This window comes from Strix uralensis, chromosome 16 (assembly GCF_047716275.1).
Source record: "Strix uralensis isolate ZFMK-TIS-50842 chromosome 16, bStrUra1, whole genome shotgun sequence".
In the NCBI taxonomy this organism is placed as follows: Eukaryota; Metazoa; Chordata; class Aves; order Strigiformes; family Strigidae; genus Strix; species Strix uralensis.
The window spans coordinates 20749674-20770823 of record NC_133987.1 but is presented as its reverse complement, the minus strand read 5'-3'; the positions used below and the strand labels follow the sequence as shown (position 1 = coordinate 20770823).

Here is a 21150-nt window from a genome sequence, read left to right as displayed (position 1 = left end):
CCCTGATCTAGGTTTTACCCCCCAGCTCCCGGGGGGGAGTGGGGGGAGCTGGAGGCAGCGCAGGCACTGGTGGGTTCTCAGGGAATCTTTCCATTCACGTGACAATTCCCTGGACATCAGTCCCTCTGTGTCCTACAGAGGCAGGTGCCAGAGCCAAGGCCATGAGCGTCGCTTCCACAGGCAGGAGATTCCCTGACAGGAGGAAACACGGCTGGGCTCTGCCCAGTTAAACTAAAACCTGCGGGTCACAGACAGTGAAAAACCTTAAAAATATTACTCAGAGGGACCGATGTCCAGGGAATTGTCACGTGAATGGAAAGATTCCCTGAAAAAAGCTGAATTTGTCAGAGGACTGCTCTCAGCCACTTATTCTGCTCAGATGGAATCCTTCAAGAGGGGAGTGCGGTCACCCTCACTGACCTGTGTATTCCTCACTCCTTTCATTAACTGCAACTTATTCTGCGGGTAGCTTTCTAAGATAAAGGCAAAAATCATCCATTAGCTTTCCCTCGTTAAACTAGGGCTGAACCCCAGTTGAGTCCAGCTGCTCAGCAAGGCTGGGTGCTGCGCAGGGTCCCCGGGGAGGGGGAAGGGTGTCTGTCTGTCCCCGGGGAGGGACACCCGGGCACCAGCTGACCTGCCAGGGCCGGGCCGGTGGTGCCCATGGCAGCCGGGGGCAGTGTGGCTTGGCCCTGGCAGCACTGCCCAGTGTGCCCACGGCTTCGCGAGCCCTTGTCTCCTCCTGGGAAGTGTCTCCCTCTGGCTCTGCCGCGCCTGGTTTCTCCTCTGCTCACCAGGGGCTGCAAGCTGGTGGCTCTGCTCTACCTGCCACTCAGGCACCCGGCCGGAGCATTGGCCCGCTTGCTGCCCGCTGGCCCCACAGACTCTCACGACAAGCTTTGAAGGATGTTTGCACCATTAATGGGGTATATTTATAACTGTTTATCTCTGTCAGTTGGGTGGAAAATTGCCAGATGTGTTGTTTGCCTTCATTACACAGACATCTCTTGTGTTATCTGGATCAGTGCTTGTAAGTGGAGTGTCACTACCAGGGAAAAGCTGTTTCTTCTGCTGATGTTTGTAGGATCTGCCTTAGTGGGTGCGGTGAGAAACACCCTGGAGGCCAGTCTCTGGAAGGGACATACCTCTGTCCTCCGCTGCTCCGGGTATTTGTCTCATGGCAGGAAAGGGAGCAGCAGAGCTAGGAGCCTCCTAAGTGGGGTTCCCAAGCAGCCAAGGCTGCCTGGGTTGGGCACGGCAGCCTTGGAAAGCAGCACCCTGCCCCTCGGGCCGGCTCGCTGGGGCCGGCTGCGGGCTGGCTCCATGCTGTGGGGCCCGGCTGGCTCTGGGCTCCCCTGTGCTCAAATACAGATTGCCGTGCCCGCTGCTACTTCAGGTTACAGGATTAATTACCCTTCTTGAGAGCTCTGAGGTCCAAATGGGTGCACTGCCCCAGCACAGAAGCTCCTGGAGCTGCTTGCTGGAGCTGCTACCACGTGCCACCCACCGCTGCCTCGGAGCCATCAGGGAACCCTGGCCGGGGCCCCTCACCCACGGTGTGAAGTGCTCAGGAGCGGGTGGGGGTCCCAGCTGGGCAGGGAGTCCTGGAGAGCACTGACACCCCACCCCCAGGAGAGGTAACGCAGAGTCACGCAGATACCCCTTCCGACACAGAACAAGGGAGAAAGATAAGAATGGCTTAAATAGAAAGAAATTGTCTCCAAATAAAATGTTTTTCCTCATTTCCCATGACACGGTGGAATTTCTTCACGGACAGACAGTCAGAGTAGAGTCCATTACACTCCACGCTTTTTGCCTTGAAACATAAATAGCTGCATCTCATATAAGTGTTTGTTATGAGGAAATGTGTATGCTAGAAAAAGTTAGACATTAAATCATTATTTCATGCAGAAAGATATTGCTAAAGGGAGAGGATTACTTACTATATTAATTCTGTCCTTCAGCTACCCGTACATCTCTCTGCACATAATGACTTTAGTCACAAAATATGTTGTTGAAACAACCCCGGTTCCTCTCCATCCTGATTTCCTTGGACCCGCGGTGCACCCGCCTCCAGCCCTGTGCCCAGGCGCAGCGCAGGGGGCAGGGGGACAGCCCCCCCCCGGGGAGCTGCCCCAGGACCAGGCGCAGGAGGGCTCGGGAGGACAGCCCTGCATCCTGCTGCCTCCGAGGGAGGGGAGCCAGCGGCCGCAGACCCTTTCCTTCCCTGCACAGCTCTGGGCGACGGGGGATGCCCACCCTGAGCATGAGCCAGCAAGCCAGCCTCCCTCTGCCAGCGAGGAGTCACGCACAGGCTGCAGAGCTCGTCCTGCAGCGTGGGGGTTAGCAGCAAATCAGTGCTGTTGTCTCCCCAGCAGCCGGGGTCTCTCAGCGGTGTGCAGCCCCCGCTGCCCCAGCTCCCAGCCCGGCACGGGGCAGAGCCCGGGCCACGGTCCTCCGAGGGTGCTGGCCCCACAGAGCTGCTTTGCTGGGTGCCTGGCAGATCCTCTGACACGGGTGAGATGTGTCCTACCCCACCCAGAGCAGCCATGGGGCCAGGCTCTGCGTTATTCTGCAAAGCCCCAGTGTCTTTCTGCTCTGCCATCCTGGAGCATCACTACGTTAGAGCAGAAATTCCTGTTCATCTGCAGGTAAATCCTTCCGTGGAGAAACCTTCTGATCTGGCAGCCTCTGTCCTTGCATGGGGTGTGTATGGCCAAGTGCTCATATCTATTGGGCTATTAGACCTTGTGTTACACCTAAAAATTTCCAAAATCTCCCTGTTGGTGGTATAAAGTAATAGTGAAGTGACCCTCAAGTTATTTCTTCTGATTTCAAGTCTTTTACCTGAAGTCAGAAGAGCTTCTTAAAAGGCACCGAGAATTTTCTAATCAGATTTTTCTTCCAGCAATTGACTCATAGAGGGATAGTTTCTGAGGTCAGCAAAACCGAAAAAACCTGAGCAAAAGGCACCACGAAAGCTGGGGAGGTGAGAGCATGGGTTTGTTTTGATGTTTCTGCCTGGAACAACTGGGATGTCACAGCCTGTTGGCACAGGGTGCAAAAGCCACCGCACTGCACCACGCGGGGTCACCAGCCCCCGGCACCGCGCCAGGGAGGCAGTGGCGGAGGGCAGGGCGCTGGAAACAGGAGTTTATTCATGCTGACACAGCTATAAGAGGTCACTGCAGGTTTGCAACCTGGCCAGCTAAATAATCCCCATGTTGCTCTCCTCCCCAGCTCAGGTGTCAGAGGAACACTCTTCCTTGCAGCAAGTGAAAGCTGGCGGCTGGAGCTGTCGCCTGATGCTCTGGTTTCCCGTAGTTGCTGGTGGACGTGCGGAAAGCTCCGTGCTACACACAGGGTAGGGAAAAGCAGTAAGCAACAGGGTCTTCTATCACCATCTAGTATGTCATCCTTATTCAAAGGGCTCTGTTTGAAACCTGGCATCAGTGTATACAGAACATGTTGCATCTTTGCTGGTACCTCTTCAATCTGGTTTGCAAGACATCCTGGAGGATGTGACCTTGGGAGGCAGGCGGAATATCGAACCTGCATAATAACAGCATCTCCGCATTGTGGCAGCCTGTTGGGTACAGGGCAGTTAATAAATAATGAGGATGTCAAAGATAACAGCAGGAGAGTGGGAGCAGGTAACGGCTTTGCAGCCAGCTTTCTGACAGCCGCCTGGCAACGTCCAATTAAGAGGCATGCGCGGCCGCGCAGCCCAGCGCCGAGGGCACCCGGCACCGGGACAGGGCTGTCGTGGTGCGGCACTGGGGCAGCCCCCAGCCCCGCACAGGCAGAACGTGCTCCCGGGGCCAAGGGAACAGGCAAACGCTTCGCGGGGCTGCGCAGGTCTTCTGGGGAGCAAATCCTGGCGGCAGTGAGAGGCCGCGGCAGCGGGTTGTCAGGAGGAGCGATGCCCGCCGGCCCAACTGGAAGAGCTGTGCAAGGGTGGCGAAGCCCCGCATGGAGCAGGGGAAGGAGACCTTGCGAGGGACAGCTGGGTCACCTGAAGGCGGGACACGCGTTCTGGGGGCTGGCGAGAGAGGAGCACGTCAGCCCTGGCCCCGTGCTGAGGTGCAGGCGCTGCCGGGCAGCTTCGCGGGATTACGGTCCCTGCTCACACAGGTGTTTGTTTCAGGGCTTGAAATATATCAAGCCACAATTCAAATATTAGGAATCTGACTACGTTTGAGGTGTAACTGATCTTCTGATGACTTTTTAAACATCTGGTAAGAGGGGACTGCTTTCCAAACAGGAAAATCTAGACCAAAATGATCTTGATTTGAATAATAAGTATTCCATCCTTGTTTGGTAAATATACCCAGTGTTAATGGTGCTTAATGATGCCTGTAATTGGTGTCTAAAGTTATTTAAAAGTAAATTTACTAGAAAATAATTAGCAATTTTATAGTTCACTACTTCCTAATTTTGTTGATAAAAGTTTTTCAGTGGTTTTTATCAGATGACACAATAGGACCGTGCTGTGAAATAGCTTGTTTCAAACTAGCAGGAAATCGTGCACACAAAATAAGATAAAAAAATTTTCCCTCTAATTTCTTTGCCTGGCAGCCAGCCCTCTCTCCTCTTTTATTATTCACTGATTTATCCTTAATCAGCAGCAAGTGAAACTTCCCAGGCATTGCTCAGGGACTTGTACTTTGTGACCTTGGGAGGTGCACCCTGAGCTGTGAGGCCAATGAGGAAAGCTGTCCCCCACTGCAGGGACAAGCCTGCTGTCCCCCGCCGCAGGGGCACGTCCTGCCATCCCCCACTGAGGCAGTCCTGGGTCTGGGGGCTGGTGGCTGGTCCCTGCCTTCACAGGAAAGTGGGGGGAGGGTGCTCTCCATGGGTTCCCGAGCTGCTCCCATGCAGGACATCTCTGGGATGGTGCCCAATGGGTTGGAAACTCCCCCCTGCCTGGGACCCTGCAGGATGGGTGCTGGCCCAGGTAGTCCTGGTCCTGGTCCTGGTCCTGACTGGGGCATGTGCCTTCCCCCAGCCCTTCTGGCACCAGTGGGTCTGCTGCCCACAGGGTGTTGGTGCTGCTGGGGGGGGCGGGAGAAATGGAACAGAGAAATGCAGCTGCTACAACGTTTTATTGTTTAGTGCTGTGGGTTCAAGTGTTCAGTTCAGGATTTTCATGTTGTTCAGGTACAGAGTGACACCGACAGACAGAGACGCATTTGGGAGGAGGCAACAGCACAGCAGTTTGGTTTCAGAAAAGACTCACTCTCCATTTCCAGTCTCTGAACCATAAAGTACCAGCTTTTCCAGAACAATGAATCACCCAGTCTGTGTATAAAATTAAATATAATTTATGCTTTGCTAATTGAAATCAAATACAAAATTCAATTTCCTGTGTATTCTAATGCTGACATTTGAATAGTTAAAAAAAAAAAGTGTTATTAACCTGACTCTCGTTTGGCAGGCCACTCTCCGGCCAGATAGAAAATAATTCCCCTGTCAAGCCCCTGCATTAGCACGGCAGACACGGGGTGCATTTCAGAAAAACAGAAAACAGAATAAACCCCCCCCCCCAAGGCCCCCTCGGTGCCGCCCGTGCCCCCAGCCCGTGCCCAGGGTGACTGGCACATCCCTGCTCCCTTCCCGCGCTGTGAAGGGGCCGGTGGCACCTGGGGATCCTGGGGGTCCCGGGAGGCCCGTCCCTCCGTGCCAGGTGGTCGGTGTCCGTGGGGCAGCTGCGCAGGGGAGGAAGAGCGGGGCCTCCTCTCCTGCTGGGCGCTCGGCAGCTCCTCCCAAACTGATATAAAAAATAAACCTCTGAATATATGGCAGAAAGAATGGGAGCGGGACTCGGGGGCAGGCGGGTTAAGCAGGGGCAGGCCCAGCACCTCCCCGGCCCGGCCACGTCTGTAAACCATGGGGTGGTCCCTGCTGGGGGCCCAGCTGTGCCCTGCCCCGGACCCCTGCTCCAGGCACCACTGGGCTTCAGCCCACTGCAGGATGGATGCTCCAGCCCAGCCCAGCCACACGCCCTGACTTCCCTAACGGATGCTCATCAGGTTGTAATTCTCAAACACATTTTTGGATCCCCTGTCCCTCCAGCGAGGGGCACGACAAGAAGAGTGACAGGGCCTTGATGGCAGTCAGGGACTGGAGGCTCTTGCCGGGAGGAGCCGGTCCGAGCTGCCCTGGGGCAGCGCTCACACCTCACCAGGCCAAGGCTGGAGTGGGCAGGGAGACCCTCTGGGAGGGGATGGGGGTCTCAGGGGCTCTTTCACGCTCAACGGCTCCTGGTTAAGCTGTGGGTGAAGACTGAGAGAATCCAAGCTCTGGCCACGGAGGCGATGGGCAAGGCCACACTGGTGGCCACAGCCAGCCTGCCGGCTCCCGGCCATGCTGCGAGCTGGGATGGCATCCCCCCGGCGCCAAGCCCTTCCACAGGCACCCAGGGCCACCGGTCCTGCTTCTGCAGGCTCTGCTCAGCCCCATCAGGGTCAGCCCCCCGCAGTGTCAGGGCCGCAGCACACTGGGAATGGGCAAAAATTTCTGGGTATCCCTCCATTGAGGAGCCCGGACACTGGGCCTTGATGAGCCCCTCATCCTCCAACTGAATCCATCGAGCAGCTTGCACCAAACTGTGTAACAACAGTTTTCACTTAGGAGCTGCTCTGAGATTTTAATAACGTGTGAAACACTGTAAAATTATTCCTATTACATACTTCCAATTTCCATGTAATAATTTGGGGATTTGTGGGTCTGTGAAAATCTGTGTTGTGTCGAGAGCTGTTTTTAAATCTAATCAGGCTAATAGGAACTGACATGACGTTAGCAGAGACCTTGCGGTGCCCCTCCAGCATGGCCCATGATGTACATTTTCTAAATGGCTTCAGCTCTTTTTTCATCCAATCCAAGGCACCAGCACCACTTCATGGCGTAATGAACCACACGACAGGCCATGAAACCCAAAGCAGGTTCAGCTTGTTACCCAACGTAACAGTGATTTCATTTGGTTAGCTGGATCAGTGGGGATTTCTTGCCACCTTAATCAAAACTGAGTCTTGGTCCTCCCACAGAGATCTCACACAGCATCTCTGCTGCTTTCCGACAGGCAGGGACCTGCCCCTGGATGGGCACTCGCACCAGCTACGCTCCACCGGGACACAGCCTTACCACTCATTAAAACAAAGAACACGGCCAGCAAGATTTGAGTGCCCTTAGAAATCACCCATGCGGAGGGAGCATTTCAGCAACAGTAGCTCTGCATTTTTCCTTTTGTTCCCTCGCTTACTGTTTTCCTCTCAGTAATGGAGATGGAAACAGGGCAGCTGTGCCGAAGTGCTGCTGGGCGGCTCCGCTGCTTCCAGCACGCAGCTCTCATCACACTGCTGGAGCTTCCAGGTGGGATATGGGTTTATTCTACAGTTTCTACCAGGATTTACAACTGTGGTCGATGTGGTCATTTCCACTAGAAAGCACACATTCTTTGCGCAGAGCAGTGCTCACACTGGGAATTAATCGCTTTTTTGTAATTCTGAAGTAAAGATGAAGGCTGCTTCCCATTTTGCAAACCTGGTTGTCAACCCCACGCAGCAGAGATCTTGTTCTCAAGGTGTAAATGAAGGGCAGTGCCAGGGACCCCAAGGCTCAGCGCTGCCCAGACCCTCCGCTGGGGCTGTCCCCCCGCCCTGCCCTGCAGTCACCCCCTCGGTTCCCTCCAAAGCACGAGCAGGGCACAACGTGGCCTCACCGGGAAGTGCTGCCCATGCGGGCTCCACACTGTGCCTTGGCGGCCCGGCTGGGTGGGGAGACCCCGGCTGGCTCCGAGCGGGCGCCTGGCACGGTCCTCAGTACGGCTGCCAGGAGGAGCCGGGGGGGGGTCTGCGGGAGGCCCCGGTTCCGATCTCACTGAGCATCCCAGCAAAGCAGGAACGACTCTCTTCCAACAGTGGAGATGACACACCCACCAGTTGGAGGAGAATCGGGCCCAGGTGTTTTGTGGCACTTGGTAAATACTAGTTTTAGTGCAACAGGTAATTGAAACGTCTGGTGCAAATGAAGTTTCTGTACATAGTTCCTCTGCAGCATAACTGGCTTTATTCCTTCCACACACAAATACCAGTGTGCATCTGAATGCACGTATCCTGAATTTACCAGATCTGATGCTGCTGTCTGGGCAAAACTAAAACCCAGGGCAGGAGAAATCACACCTATGGGTTTGTCCCAGTGCTGCTGGGTTTTGTGAGCCACCCTGCGCCCAGCTGGCTGCGGCAGGAGGTGCTGGCCCTGCCTGCGGGGTTGTGTGGGGGACACCAGCAGCAAAGTGTCAGGATGAAGCATCCCATCGCCCTGAGGAGCCCCGCTCCCTCTGCCTCCTCCTCCTCCTCCTCCCACCCACCCCTGACCCCTCAGAGTCATGGTGGGAAGAGCCCAAGTGCAACGCGAGGTGACGTGCCACTAAGGTTTCAGAGCTGGAAACGCGGGGTGGCTTTGGCTGCAACCCTGACAGCGCAAGAGTCTTGCGCTCCCAAGGCTGAGCCTCCAGCCCCGAGTGAGTTTTGGGTCTCTAATGAAGATTCGCATCTCAAAAGAAAATAACTTTTTTCCCGATTTTGTGGTTCTACTTATCACTTTCTTCCTGCTCCCACTGGAAATCTTGGCCTGTCATTTGGTAAAACATGACATTGAAGGGTTTGTAAAACTTCCGCAGTCTGTGGATGACGTCTGGGTCTATTTTGGGGTGAGTTCGACCCTTGGACTTGCCCAAGCACCGGGGAGCGCTGCTGTCCTCTGGCTTCTTTAGACAGGGGAACCCCTTGGTTTTATTAAAATAAAAATGTTTCTCTGTCACAATCCTCTTGAGGCCTAAGAAGTCCTGGACCTTGGCCATCTCCCCGGCCGGATCAGTGATGAGCCTCTCACCGCTGACAAAAAGGATTTGGGAGAGGGGGAAGTACTGGAGCCAGTTCTCCAAGTGCAGGGCGTAGATCCCGATGCGGATTGCGCTCCAGGACGCGTCGATAAGTCCCAGGGTCCGGTTCTTGAAGGCCAGCACCTCGAAGGTGGGGATCTCCGGCTTCTTGGAGAGCGTCTGCGTGTAGTCCGAGATGGCCCGGGTGACCGGGTTCCTCACCACCACGATCAGCTTCGTGTCCTTGGCCATGGAGTGAATGCGCCTGGGGGCCTCGTTGGTCACAAAGTAGCTGGGGGTCTTCTCCATGGTGATCTGGCCGTCCAGCGTCTTGGGCATCACGTTCCTGCGCAGAAGCAGAGGAGGGGTGGTTAGCAAGGGCCAGGCAGGGGTGGACACCTCGGCCTCCCTCCCGGACGTTCCGGAGGAGGGCGGCTGCCCCACCAGCGGCCCCAGGGACCAAAGCACTTCTGGCTTTGTTTCTTCTTGGACCCTGGACACGGTGGGTGCCTGAAGTGTTAATCGGCCTCAGTAACACATTATACAGCCGATTCGCCATAGGCATATGTAGACAAAAGTTAATTGACAATAAACCTGTACAATACCTGTCTGTTCAGCAAGCCATCTGCTTCCATTTGCTCAATTAAGCCTATTCACTTCAGAGCCTTGTACCAGAGTGGTGCAGTTAGGATTACACAAGACCTTTTTGTTATGATGACATGCTTTTAAATGTCTCAGCTAATAAAACTTAATACAGAATAAGATCCCTTGCTTCTAGTACAATAATTAAATTTATTTACTATCTTGTGTGTGAGAAAGAATGACTTTTCTTTTATCTCTAATTCACATGCTCTGTCAATAATTAATTGCTGCTGGGTTTTGAGCTTCCTGTGCAAGCACTTTTATTAGCCAAAAGGAATTTGCCTACTGGATAAATTAGCATGTAGCAAGACTTTCCTGGATAGCATATTACCATATTGTAAAATGAAACTGCAGCGAGATAGCATTTATATCTAAGAAAATGAAGAGGTAAATGCTTGTCCCAGCTGCCCCCAGTTAAAGATTATCATAGCAAGCTGGAAGGTATTAAATGATGTCTCCCGCAAGAGCATCCCAGCCTTGCTCACACCTCCTCAGCCGCCGGGTGCTGGGGCGGCTGGAGGGCAGCGCCACGAGCCAGGCACCGACCCCCTCCACTGCGCACGCCGTGGCCAGCCCCAGCCCTGCCGCCGTGCCCCTGCCCCACCAGGCTCTGCTCCGGCACCGGACATCATCTGCAGTGCAGAGGCCCCAGAGGGAACCTGGCTGGATCCCGAAAGCCGCGGGAGTGACCTCACACCAGCAGTGACCCCACGCTGGCAGCGACCCCTCCCCTGCTCAAAGGTTTTACCAGCGCAGTGTTACGTGCTTCTTCAGTGTGTTTCAACAATATTTTTATCTTAAACTTTTCAAATACTGGTGCCCAGTTTGTTTAACTTGTCACTGGCTAATTTGCCCCGAAGACGCAGTGCCTGACGTGCTGCTGCCGGAGGCACAAGTTGGAGCGGTGTCATGGCCCCCGGCAAGCACGTGAGGTTCAGGCCAGGCCCTCTGCAGCAGACACGGAGGATGGTGATGCTCAGGTCTGGCAGGATTATCCCTTCATATTGCAACTATTTTTAGTACAAACATATGGCGAGGAATCAATGTGAATAGGCTGGAAATGGTTCTGTAAGAGCACCTTGGGCACTGGTGACCGCAGCGATGCTGACGTCAAACCACCGAGCCCCAGGAAACAGCCATTTCAGGAATTACGCAGCTGAAGTCTGCAAGCAGAAGTGGCTGTCAGGGAAGGCCCAGCTACATTTGCCTGTCAGTGTCGCCTCATATTTGTGACTGGCTAAATGCATCAGCTTGCTTTAAACCTCTCCGTAATTTGAGGATTTACTGCTCATTGCACATCCATCCAGCCGGGCTTGTTTTGCCAAGGTGCTGGAGGAGGTGCTGGGTCTCCTGGCAAGGCAAGAGCAAAGGTGGGTCTGAGGCTGCTCGTGCCTTCAGCATTTTTGGGTGAAGAGGTCAGCAGGGTCCTGTGGCTGCCTGTCTCCTACAGTCAGCATCTTCCCTGTTGAAAAATCTGAGTCCTGGCAATGGGGGTTTGTAGGGGAGCAGGGCTGCAGCTCCCCAGAGCACGGTGGGGTGTCTGCAGTCCCATTTCTGCCCAGAGCACTTCGGTGCCTTGGCCCTGCCTTGCATCAGCCATTGCGTAGCAGTGATACGCAGGGAGCAAGGATCAGTTGGAACGATGCATCTTGAGGTATTTTTCCTTTAAGAAAAGCCTGAACAAATTAAGAGCGATGCAAGCACTCGGGGACTGCAGATGCTGCAGAATTACAGACTGGCTTTCCTGGGGGGGATCCAGCACCTGGATTTAACAGCCCTGTGGGAAGGAAGCATCTTTTATAGCTATTCACATCATAGCAAGGGCCACAGTGTGATCAGGGACTGAGGGCAGCAGCCACCTGGGCATCGGCACCACCGGCTGCAGGGAGCAGCGGCTGGCGACCAACCCTGCACGGGCATCCCTCAAACTCCTGGGGCTGCACTGGGGCTCACCCGACTTCTCAGTCTCTGTGCAGTTCTGACCAGTGCTTGTACCCCACAGAAATCGCCCTCGCTCAGCAGCACGTCTCTGGAAGTGGCTGACCCTCCGTTTCAGGACGTGACCCACCGCAGCCGTGTCCCCGCTGCACAGTCCCACTCGCTGGCCGCCACACACACACACCAGGCCTTCCTGCGCTGCCCACAAAATGTAAGCGTGGCTGTGTAAAATTTCCTGTTTGATGGGGTTTTTTTAAAATATTGCTTAACAAACTTGGAACTGAAATGCTAAAATTTCTGCACAGAAACTGGGTCTTGGTCCTGATGTGACAGAGCAGTGGAAGGAAGGAGGAGAGCTGGGGGCTGAGCCAGGAGGGGGCTGGGGGCTGCTGGGGGCTCCCTGCGACTGCTCTCGAGGTTGAGGCTGAGGAGGGGGAGTGCCCCTCCTCTGGCAGGGACCGGCCTTGGCAGCGGCTGGAAGTGGTTTCCAGCCCCACTGAGATGAGCACTGAGCACAGACCGAGCCCCCAGCCCCGAGTAGCCTCCAGAAGAGGGGCAGCCTGCACGGGGGAGCCAGCGCCTGTGGCTGTCCTTGGGGCTGCACCATGGGCCTGGGAGAACACGGCAGCGGAGCGAGGGAAAGAACTGAGACCAGGGAATAAAGGCACTTCCAATCCAGTGACTTTGCCTGGGGCGCTCCCAGAACAGGTTTCTATTGAACCATTAATTACCAAAATCAATGTGTTACTCTTCTGTTCCTTGCTCCACAAAATAGTTATTTTATCATCAGTTATAGCTAGTAATTTGTAAGCATTTCCTTTTTAAGGGATGCTATCACAAGCTGCAGACCATGTTTTACCCTGCTGCTTGCTGTCCTGTGCTAACAGCACCCCAGAGCACCAGCATGGCCAGTGCCTAGGGCAGCGGTACCACAGCCTGTCTGACACCCGTCAGTAACGGGAACCCCCCAGGAAGGGCCGAGGATCTCTCCGCCAGCTATGGGATTCTCTGCCCATGCTCCTTTCCTCCTGATTCCAACCACTCAAGATTTAATGAAGTCCTGAAGCAGAAAGTTTTAATATTTCTTCCCAATCTCTGTAGTTAATGGCAACTTTAGACATGGTTAACATGCACAGAGGTGTCTGGTCCCTTGTGTGTCTTGCGAAATTCTGTGCTTAAAGACATCAAGCAGCAACAGGGTCCTCAGACTTGTCCCTCGGTGCTCGGGCAGTGTTTCTCCTTTGTGCCAGCTCTGTATTGACTCTGTCCTGCTTTGCGAGGATGGGAGAACGCAGCTCTCTGCCTTCTCGCTTTATCCCAACCTTCATTTTACACCACGGTAAAGCCTGAAGGGGCTGTACCGGCTCCGATGCTCCTGTGCCAGCTCCCCACAGGAACACTGCAGGTCTCCCTTCACGACAGGTTCTCCCAACACTGTCCTTCCAGGCCAGGGGCATGTTGGGTCCTGAGCTGGTAATGGGGGTGACGCTCTGGGAGGCTGACCCGGGGCTGTCGTTACCGCTCCTGCTGCTGGGAGCTTGTGTCAGCGCTTTGGGACAAGAGGCTCAGCCTGGACCAGCAGGATTGCAGTGAACCCATGAACCCGTCGCATGTGGCACTACAGGATACGGGAAGAGGCAGCTCTGATTTCTGAGTGAGGAGGGTGAAGCTGAGGCAGCAGCCGCCTGTATAAGGGGAGAAGGAGCAGCACGTAAAAGTCCTTCTACCTTGCAAATGGTGCTGGAGCGCCAGGCCAGCACCAAACCCCGTCACCCCACGGTGTTCAGCTGCCCCACACCGCCGCAGCAGCACCGCGCGCTTGGTGCTGCCTCAGCCGGGACAAGCTGTTTCCCCCTGCAGCTGTGGGAGCAGGAGCAGGGACCAGCCCAGGCAGAACTCGCTGGCGTCGGCTCCTCTGAGTCAGGCAGCCAGCAGCATGCAGCAGGCTGTCAGATGTCAAAGCGTAGCAATTAGGAGATGCTAAAAGCTCTGCTGGACTCCAGCGATGGACTCTCAGACAATAGGGCTCGAGGGGCCCATTGCCACTGCCTGCTCTGACCCTGCGCACAGCACAGCCAGACCTGCCCCGGCCCACCCGAGCGCAGCCTCCACCAGCACACTGCAGCACAGAGCCGGGGGGGCCGGGGGGCTCCGGGGGGCTCCTGGGGTTAGTTAACACCACTCACCGCTGCTCACACTCGGCTGCAGTGTGAATTGGTCTAGCCACAGCCACCAGCTTCTGGGGTTTTTTTGTAATACATCTTGGTATCTGGTCTCTCTCCCAGCCGACAAGATGCTGTTCTGCAAATAAGTGCCTGTGGACTCTCAGACTAGAAGCTCAGAGCAACTGGGGGCCAGCTGGGCCCCCACCCCTTGTGCTGGTGCTCTGCCTGCACAATCAGACCGGAGGGTGTTCCTGATGTATTTGTACTGTTTGCTCCTGCTCCCCGCAACCAGCATCTCCCCAGCACTGCGAGCTGCCTGCATGACAATTCTGAAAAAGAGATGAAAATTAATCAGAATGCAGGGGCAGGACTGCTGCTCTCCTTCACCCACGCTGCCACTGCTGCCCATCCCAACGCTGGCAGGGGCAGGGTGACAGCCGGGAGCGGGGTTCCCTCTCCTCCAGGCACCGCTGTGCTGCAGCAATAGGCCCTCCACAGACAGTTCTGTGAACAGGGATTTTGGTCCCCTCTGCTCTAGGGTCAGGGCAAGACGATTATCTTGGCTTTAATATTGTCCTTAGTTTTTACATTAAATTGTGGTTTCAATAAGCTGTTGCAAAAAAAAAAAAAAACCCAAACCTCTAAGCTTTTTCTCTGTGGTGGGGACACTTCAGACAATACACTGGAAGCAAGTTGTAATGGCTGATGTTCAAGTATAAAACAAACACACCAGGGGTTTATAAAAAGAAGCACGAACTAACTATTAATTACAACGGCCCCTTCAGATGATGTTATCACAATAAACAGGAGCCAAGAAATTGCAGAGCTAATAATCTGAAAGTGTTGCCACATTTAAGGACTGTGTTTAATTCCATGCACAATAAAGAGAAATGGATAGATAGGTTGGCACTGAGGAGAGACAGCAGGGAAGTAGCGATCAAGGAAAAGAGGAGGAAAAGCAGATTCAGCTTTTGCTGTGCAGTTTTAAGGCTAACACTGGGAGCTGCAGTGTGTCCTCGAAACACCCCTGGCCCTGCAGAGTGCCAGAACTACTGCAGCTCTGGGATGCACATGCAGAAACGCTTTTTCTCAGACTCTGCCTTGTTTCGGTGACTTTCCAGGTGCTGCCTTCCCGGGCAGGCACACAGACGGCCGTGCTGAGCTCCGCCGAGGCAGCGCTGAAGGAGGCTGGAGCCCGTCAGCCCCACCGGCAGCGCGTCCCGCTGCACGCAGTAGCTGCTGCCGAGTGCACGGCAGAGAACGACACACGGCACCGCCAGCTCCTGTTGCTGGGAATAACGAGGGTCTTAAACCTGGAGCAGCCGAGCCTGTGGCATGGCGGGAACACTCCTCGGAGCAGTTAACCTTCACAGAGCCACTGCCACGCGCTCTGCCCTAACGGCACGCGTGCCAAGGGAATGCTAGCCAGCTCCGGCCACTTTCCTTCGCGAGACTGCAGTGCTGGGCCCGGGCTTTGCTCCCGGAGAGGACTGTGTGGCCTCCGGGACATGCTTTGGCTTTTCTTGCAGCGTTTCTTTCCCTTTCGATGCTGGGCCGGCTGATGACGAGGCAGCACCGTGCTACTGGCCATGCCTGACGAAGGGGGAAGCGCTGGGATGGGACACAGCTCCCCACGGCCCTGCGCTGGTCTCTACCCCCTGCCCACCCCTCCTCTGCCTCCATTGCTACCCACCTGGAAAAGGGGGGGCAGTGACAGCAAGTGCTGGAGGGAGCTCAACCACACTCCGTCCTTAATGACTCTGTCGCTCAGTGACAGGGAGTGGCATCATTTCCCCAGGCTTGTTGGTAGCGGCATCTCTGCACTGTGCAACGTCAAAATGAAACTCTTCTCGCCATTCCTGGGCTTGGCTCCAGGAATTACCTGGTCCTCCAAGCAGATGATCAAATGTGTATTATTGGGTGCTCACTTGGGCTTTTGATATTTCTCTGCTTTCCCATTCATTCCTTGTGGCCTGGAGGCTGAGGAGGGCCAGGCAGCTCTGTGTGCCCCCCCCCCCCCCAGCACCCCCACTGCTCCTGCAGCTCCCCAGTCACACCAGCAACTCGCTGCTGTTGCTTCTTCATGGTTTTTTGTTCTATACATAAAAATGGCCCCAGCCACTGCGCAGTGATGGGCAGCACATCAGGCTCCTGGTCTCTGGTCCGTGGCAAAGGCCAGCTCTAAACCCGCATTGGGAAAATGTGCTGTAGTAATTGCTCTTAACTGCTGGCTTCAGACAAGCTCTTTATTTTCAAAGGATACATTTTATAAATTTGTGAATTTGCATGTTGCCAAAATCCCCTTGTGGTTTATTTAAATCCAGATTATCTTGTTTATTCCTTCAGTCACAGCTGTCATTTATCTCTGTGTAGGCAGCTTGTTCACGATGTTGCAGGTTTCCTGAAATCCCACTCAAAAGGAGCCTTTGTTAACTGTATTTTCATGTTCTCAACAAGAGAAAAAAGTTCACAGCAACTCCCAGGGCTTGGAGAACCACAGAGGAGGACATGGCTTTGAACGATCGCTATCCGAAAGAGGCAATGGCCAGGTGCTGCAACCGTGTCACCTGCCCATGGAGCTCATCTCTGCTGCTCCTCAGGGTGGAGCAAACATCTGCTTTTGTCTTCTGAAAAGACAAACATGAAGTAATTTTCCTTTTTATTATTAACACATTCCGGTATAATTGCTTGAGCTGTCAACTGTGACCTGCCAGTAATTCAGCAGGCGTGGGACTTTCAAGGGGAGAACGGCATTGCAACTGAAGACTGCAATACGCATTAAAAGCAGAACCTATTTGCTGTAAGCCCCCAAGTCAAATCTCTTGTTGAATTTGTTCAAACATAAATTTACAGCTGAATTTACATAGGTTTAATGTTTTATAATCTTTTTGGTCTGTGAATCTATATTCAAGACTGAGTGCATTAGCTTAGAAATATTGCGCTTAACGCTGAAAATAATTTTAATCTCACCAAAGTCCAATCCTTTGCACATCACTAAACCTCAGAATCCAATCCCTTCTAATAAGAGACACAAAACTTGCATCTGTCGCTGCCTAATAGATTCATACTGCTTTAATTCAAATGGCTTGCACATGTCTGTTAAAAAACATTAAACGCAAATTGTAAAGCACTTTCAGAAAAGTGGGTGCCAGTTCAGTCTGGGGCTAAAGCAAAACAACTCTCCCTCGGGAGACTCACTGAAAGAGTTTAATGGTTCAGAAGGTGGTGGCTGTGGGAGAAGGGGGTGAACCACCCTTCGCTGTGACTTGAGCTCTTGCAATACCCAGAATTAAGGGCTGCCTGGGGCCATGGGTTTCCCTCTCCAAGACAAGCAGCTTTCCCTTGTCCCCGAGTTTGCAAAGCCATTCGGTGTCTGTGCAAAATGCTCTTGTGAGGGGTGGTTTGAGATCGCAAGGGCACTCCTCGCTCCGTGCCAGCCACGTCCCTGCTGAGCTGCTCCCTCCCAGGCTGCGCAGGACTTTGAACCCGGGACACGACAGCCAGAGCAGGGAGCAGCCCCGGCCCTGCTGCAGCTGGGGGAACAAGGAGCAGCCGGGGCATGGGAGCGTCTCGTCACCCTGCAACAGGCCCAGCTGTGCTCCCGCTGCCCTGCCCACTCCCCCCGGGGCCACCTGCAGCCATACCCCGACAGCAGTGTCAGCGGGATGGAGAAGGGTCCCCAGTTGCCATACCAACGCAGGTGCCAGCGCCGTGTTGACTAACTGCGAGCCGATCTGATCAGAGAACAGCAGCATCGAGTTGCTACGGTAACTGAAGTGCCGAATTGGAAATTGTGTCAATAGCAAAGTTATCCAAGAGGAGGGAAGCGTGAGCAGCGGGGCGCCGGGCCTGAGCTCCCCGCAGCTCCTGCACGGGGACTGACCAAACAGCTCAGGACACAGCCGAGGCTCAGCTGCAGCCCAGGTGCTGGCCCCGGCTCCTCCATTCCATGGGGCACAGCTCCCCTGCACCCTCCTTCCCTTTCCTGCTCCACCTCTGCTTTCCTTGCAGACATGGCCAGAGGGGTTTGTCCCCAAAGGACAGGCCCCCCCTCCAGCACGGTGCAGGCAGGGCACACGTCAGGAGCAAGGATGCTGCCCACGAGCATCATTCAAGCCGCTCTCCCAGACGCCAGGGAAAATGCCTTTGGAGTACAGTCTATTTCCAATGTGATTTTTCATCATCTCGCCCAGTCTAGAGTACAACAATCGCAATGAAAAGGATTCTGTGTCTCCACAAAATGCAAAATCTTTAACGGCTCATTGGCATGTGCTGAAGTTGGCCTAGATAAGAAGTTACTCCTGAGAGCCCGCTATTGATTCTGTCAGGGATTCAGAGGTTTTATAGGCATCGCTCAGGATCTCTTTAGTACTTGTACCTTCTTAATGGCTCTCATCACCAATAGAACTGAAAACATCCCCCTGCGCGCTGGGGAGTGGCTGAATCCGTGCCAGGAGACGGTGCTGCGCTGCTGCCCTCCACGGCTTGCCGTGAGCCTTCGAGACAGCCCCGGGGCCAGAACCTTCCATGGTTCCCCGGAGGCACTTTAAGAGGTGGGGAAGATGCCGGGGCTAGGAAAAGAGGTGGGTGAACTTCACCCGGGAAGGCTCCTCTCCTCCTACCACTATGCAACAAAATCAGTGGGCAGCTGGCTGAGTAGCAGACAAAAATATAAATATGCTCTGATTTCACTGGGACCATCTGGCTCATGCATGATAGGCGGGTAAGAATGCTATAATCATGGAGCAGAGAACTAAGCTGATCCATTAAAGTCTTTTAGCAGAAGCAACTATGGAACCTGTATTAATCCAGCAATGCTTTGTGAACAGACATCACAAGGTTAGATCCATTCAGTTGCAATTAAAAATAACCCTCGCTGTTCAGGCTGGCTTGGATAGCTAATACAGCATTGTGTCCCCAAAGACGCTCATGTATATAGATTGTTGATGCTCGCACAATGCAATCTGAAATTATGATCTTAATGCTAAGTCTTGCTTTCTTCTGTTCTTTCCTCAAGTGGTTCTCCTCTGGGATACGGCTGTTGCCTTGAGCTGAAATCCCTCACCCATCTGACTGCACTGCTCACACACAACCGGGCAGTCTCAGATCAGACAGCGCTGCTGCGATTTCACTGCCTCCCTAAAGCAGGGTGCCCCCAACCACCCCCTTCGTCACCAGCAGCCCCGGCGGATGCAGAGGGGTGTGCTCACTCCTCAGCTGCCTGACCTCGCCCGGAAGCGGCCGCCGGAGCTCTGCAAGCTCCTGGCACGCTGGAAGCACTTGGCACACCGGTGCCGACCCCCACCATCTCCGGTGGCTCAACACAGCCCTCGGCACCGCCTGCCTCGACTGTGCAAAGCAACCTCAGTCTCGTGGATGGAGATACATGTTCAGTATGACATCGTTTTACCAGGGATAAACCTGGCCCGAGTGCTCCCATTTTAGTGTGAGATTTATCACTGGTCAGTGCTCAGCCATGAAACAGGTTGTGAAAAAGGCTGAAATGCGTATTTCTAACCCTACTGCAGTCAAAATTGTTTTGACTAAGCCTCACTACAGTTCTCTACAGAAGCTCAGCAATCCTATTCACTGGGAATATCTCAGTGTCATCTACCAGATTTAATTACTATATTGATCAGAGTTACAGCAAAGCAGCGCTACTCTGAGTGCCCAGCCTCTCGCACATGTGCTGCGACAGGGACTCGCTGGCAGGCAGCGGAGAGCCCTGCCTCCTCTGACTGGGGATGTTCAAGACAAGGTGGTCTGTTCCGAGTCCAGGTTTCCCTTCCACGTACAGATACAAGTCCCTCAAGTGCTAGCTTATTCATTTTCCACTGTCACAGGAAGAAGGGAAAAGACCTGGACGTCCATGACTTGGTGTAAATCCTGGGGCTGAGAAAGCAGCCAACCCAGAAAGAAGCATGTCCACCCTGAGGACTCCGGGTAACCGCGCTGAGCTCCACACTCGTGGGAGGCTTGGTCTTGCAGAAAGGGTTCAGGCACTTTGGGGACCACACAGCAGGTATTTAATGAGCAAATAAAGACAAATTAACTCTGAAAAACCTGGGGTGTCCCAATACCCATGTCTCAGTCGTGGGCAGCTTGCTCTGTCAAGTGGGTCCTCTGAAGAATGGGAGTGGTCCTGTTTCTCCCCAGTGCTGTTCCCCCACCCGCTCAGAAGATGTGGTCAAGCCGTGGGTGTCACCTGCACCGCTGGGCTCTGGGGATGCGCATCCCAGTGCTCAGTACAGGGCTGACTGCGGACAGCGGTAGAGCAGAAGGGGAGCAGCGTGGAGACCTTCCCTACACCGGCTTGGAAAGTACCAACACAGCTGCAGCGGGATGAAAACCTGCTGGGGTGAAAAACATGCCCGATACAAGTGATCAAACCTCACTTTGAGATCGGCCAGACCTACTGCACGCTGCAGAGCTGTCACCACCCAGGACAGGCCTGGAAAGCCGTTTGCAGCCGCTTGCAGCTCCCGCTCCCCGGCTCGGGCAGGGGTGGGTACGCAGGGCTGGGCAGGGGCACAGGGCTCCTCCGCCCTTCCCCTGCGTGCCAGGCCCAAGCAGCGGCGAGAGCCCGGCTGAGGTGTGCACAGACACAGCCACGGCCATCCCAGTCCGTGCCTCAACCTCGGGTCAGGCGCAGGGCTGCAGCCGTGCCTGCCCAACCGCCCGTCCTCGGATAAAACGGGCATGAACACACGAAAGGCCGATGCACGCATCGGCCTGTGCTTGCAGGACAGAAACCCTCTCCGGAACACTAGACCAGGGCACCTTGTTGGCAGCAGGCCATGGCAGAGCTGCCCTTCCCACCTGCTTGGGAAGAGCCATTCCCGAGGTGGGCAGCTGCTGGAGACATGCGGCCGGCCAAGTCCTCCTGCCCCCCGCATGGCTGGCAGGCACCTGAGCAGAAGCGCTCCCATCCCGCTTTGCCTTGCTGATTGCTAAGTAGTATCTGTGGAAGTTTCAAGCCTGTTAATAATACATGCTATTGATGTTGCAGTTCCTGGAAAAGCCAATCTGATATGGAAAAAATACAGCTGAGGAAGAGAATGCTATACACACAGTCCAGTTCACTTTAAATACTGATGTGACTCAACTGGGCACTTCACTCCTGTTTCCCAAAGATGGGTCCTTCTGAGAAGGAAGGCCATAAAAATAGAATATTAAAATGTAGTAGCACAGAGCTATACATCCTGAGGAGTCCTTTTTCATCTTCTGCAAAATTTACTTCTACCGGGAAAAAACCCTGACAATAATGGCTGCCTAAGTGAAAGCACTGCTGCTGTATCATGCTAAAAGCTTTTCAGGGAAAAACAGTAAATAAATTCCACTCTTCAGATGTATCTGGATGTTATCCTAACACAGTGCCAGAGTAATAGGCGAGCCATCAACAGCTAAAAGGCTGGGAATTGTTATGGAGAGACAAGGGAGGAGCGATATCTGCAGAAGAGGTCGAATAACAGAAGTAACTGTACACATCCCGCTGCCGAGCTCTCGCACCTCCGGCAGCCGGAG

At 54.2% G+C, this 21150-nt stretch overlaps 1 protein-coding gene across 1 annotated transcript in view; it reads right to left on the bottom strand.

The window, feature by feature from the left end:
- Nucleotides 1-8401: 8401 nt before the first annotated feature.
- The window catches only part of HS3ST4 (heparan sulfate-glucosamine 3-sulfotransferase 4), a 60725-nt gene continuing 47976 nt past the window's right edge, over nucleotides 8402-21150 (bottom strand). The window contains exon 2 of the mRNA XM_074886240.1: nucleotides 8402-9227. Within this exon, the coding sequence (XP_074742341.1) occupies nucleotides 8591-9227 (637 nt within the window). The 3' untranslated portion in view covers nucleotides 8402-8590. The remainder of the gene's footprint in view (nucleotides 9228-21150) is intronic.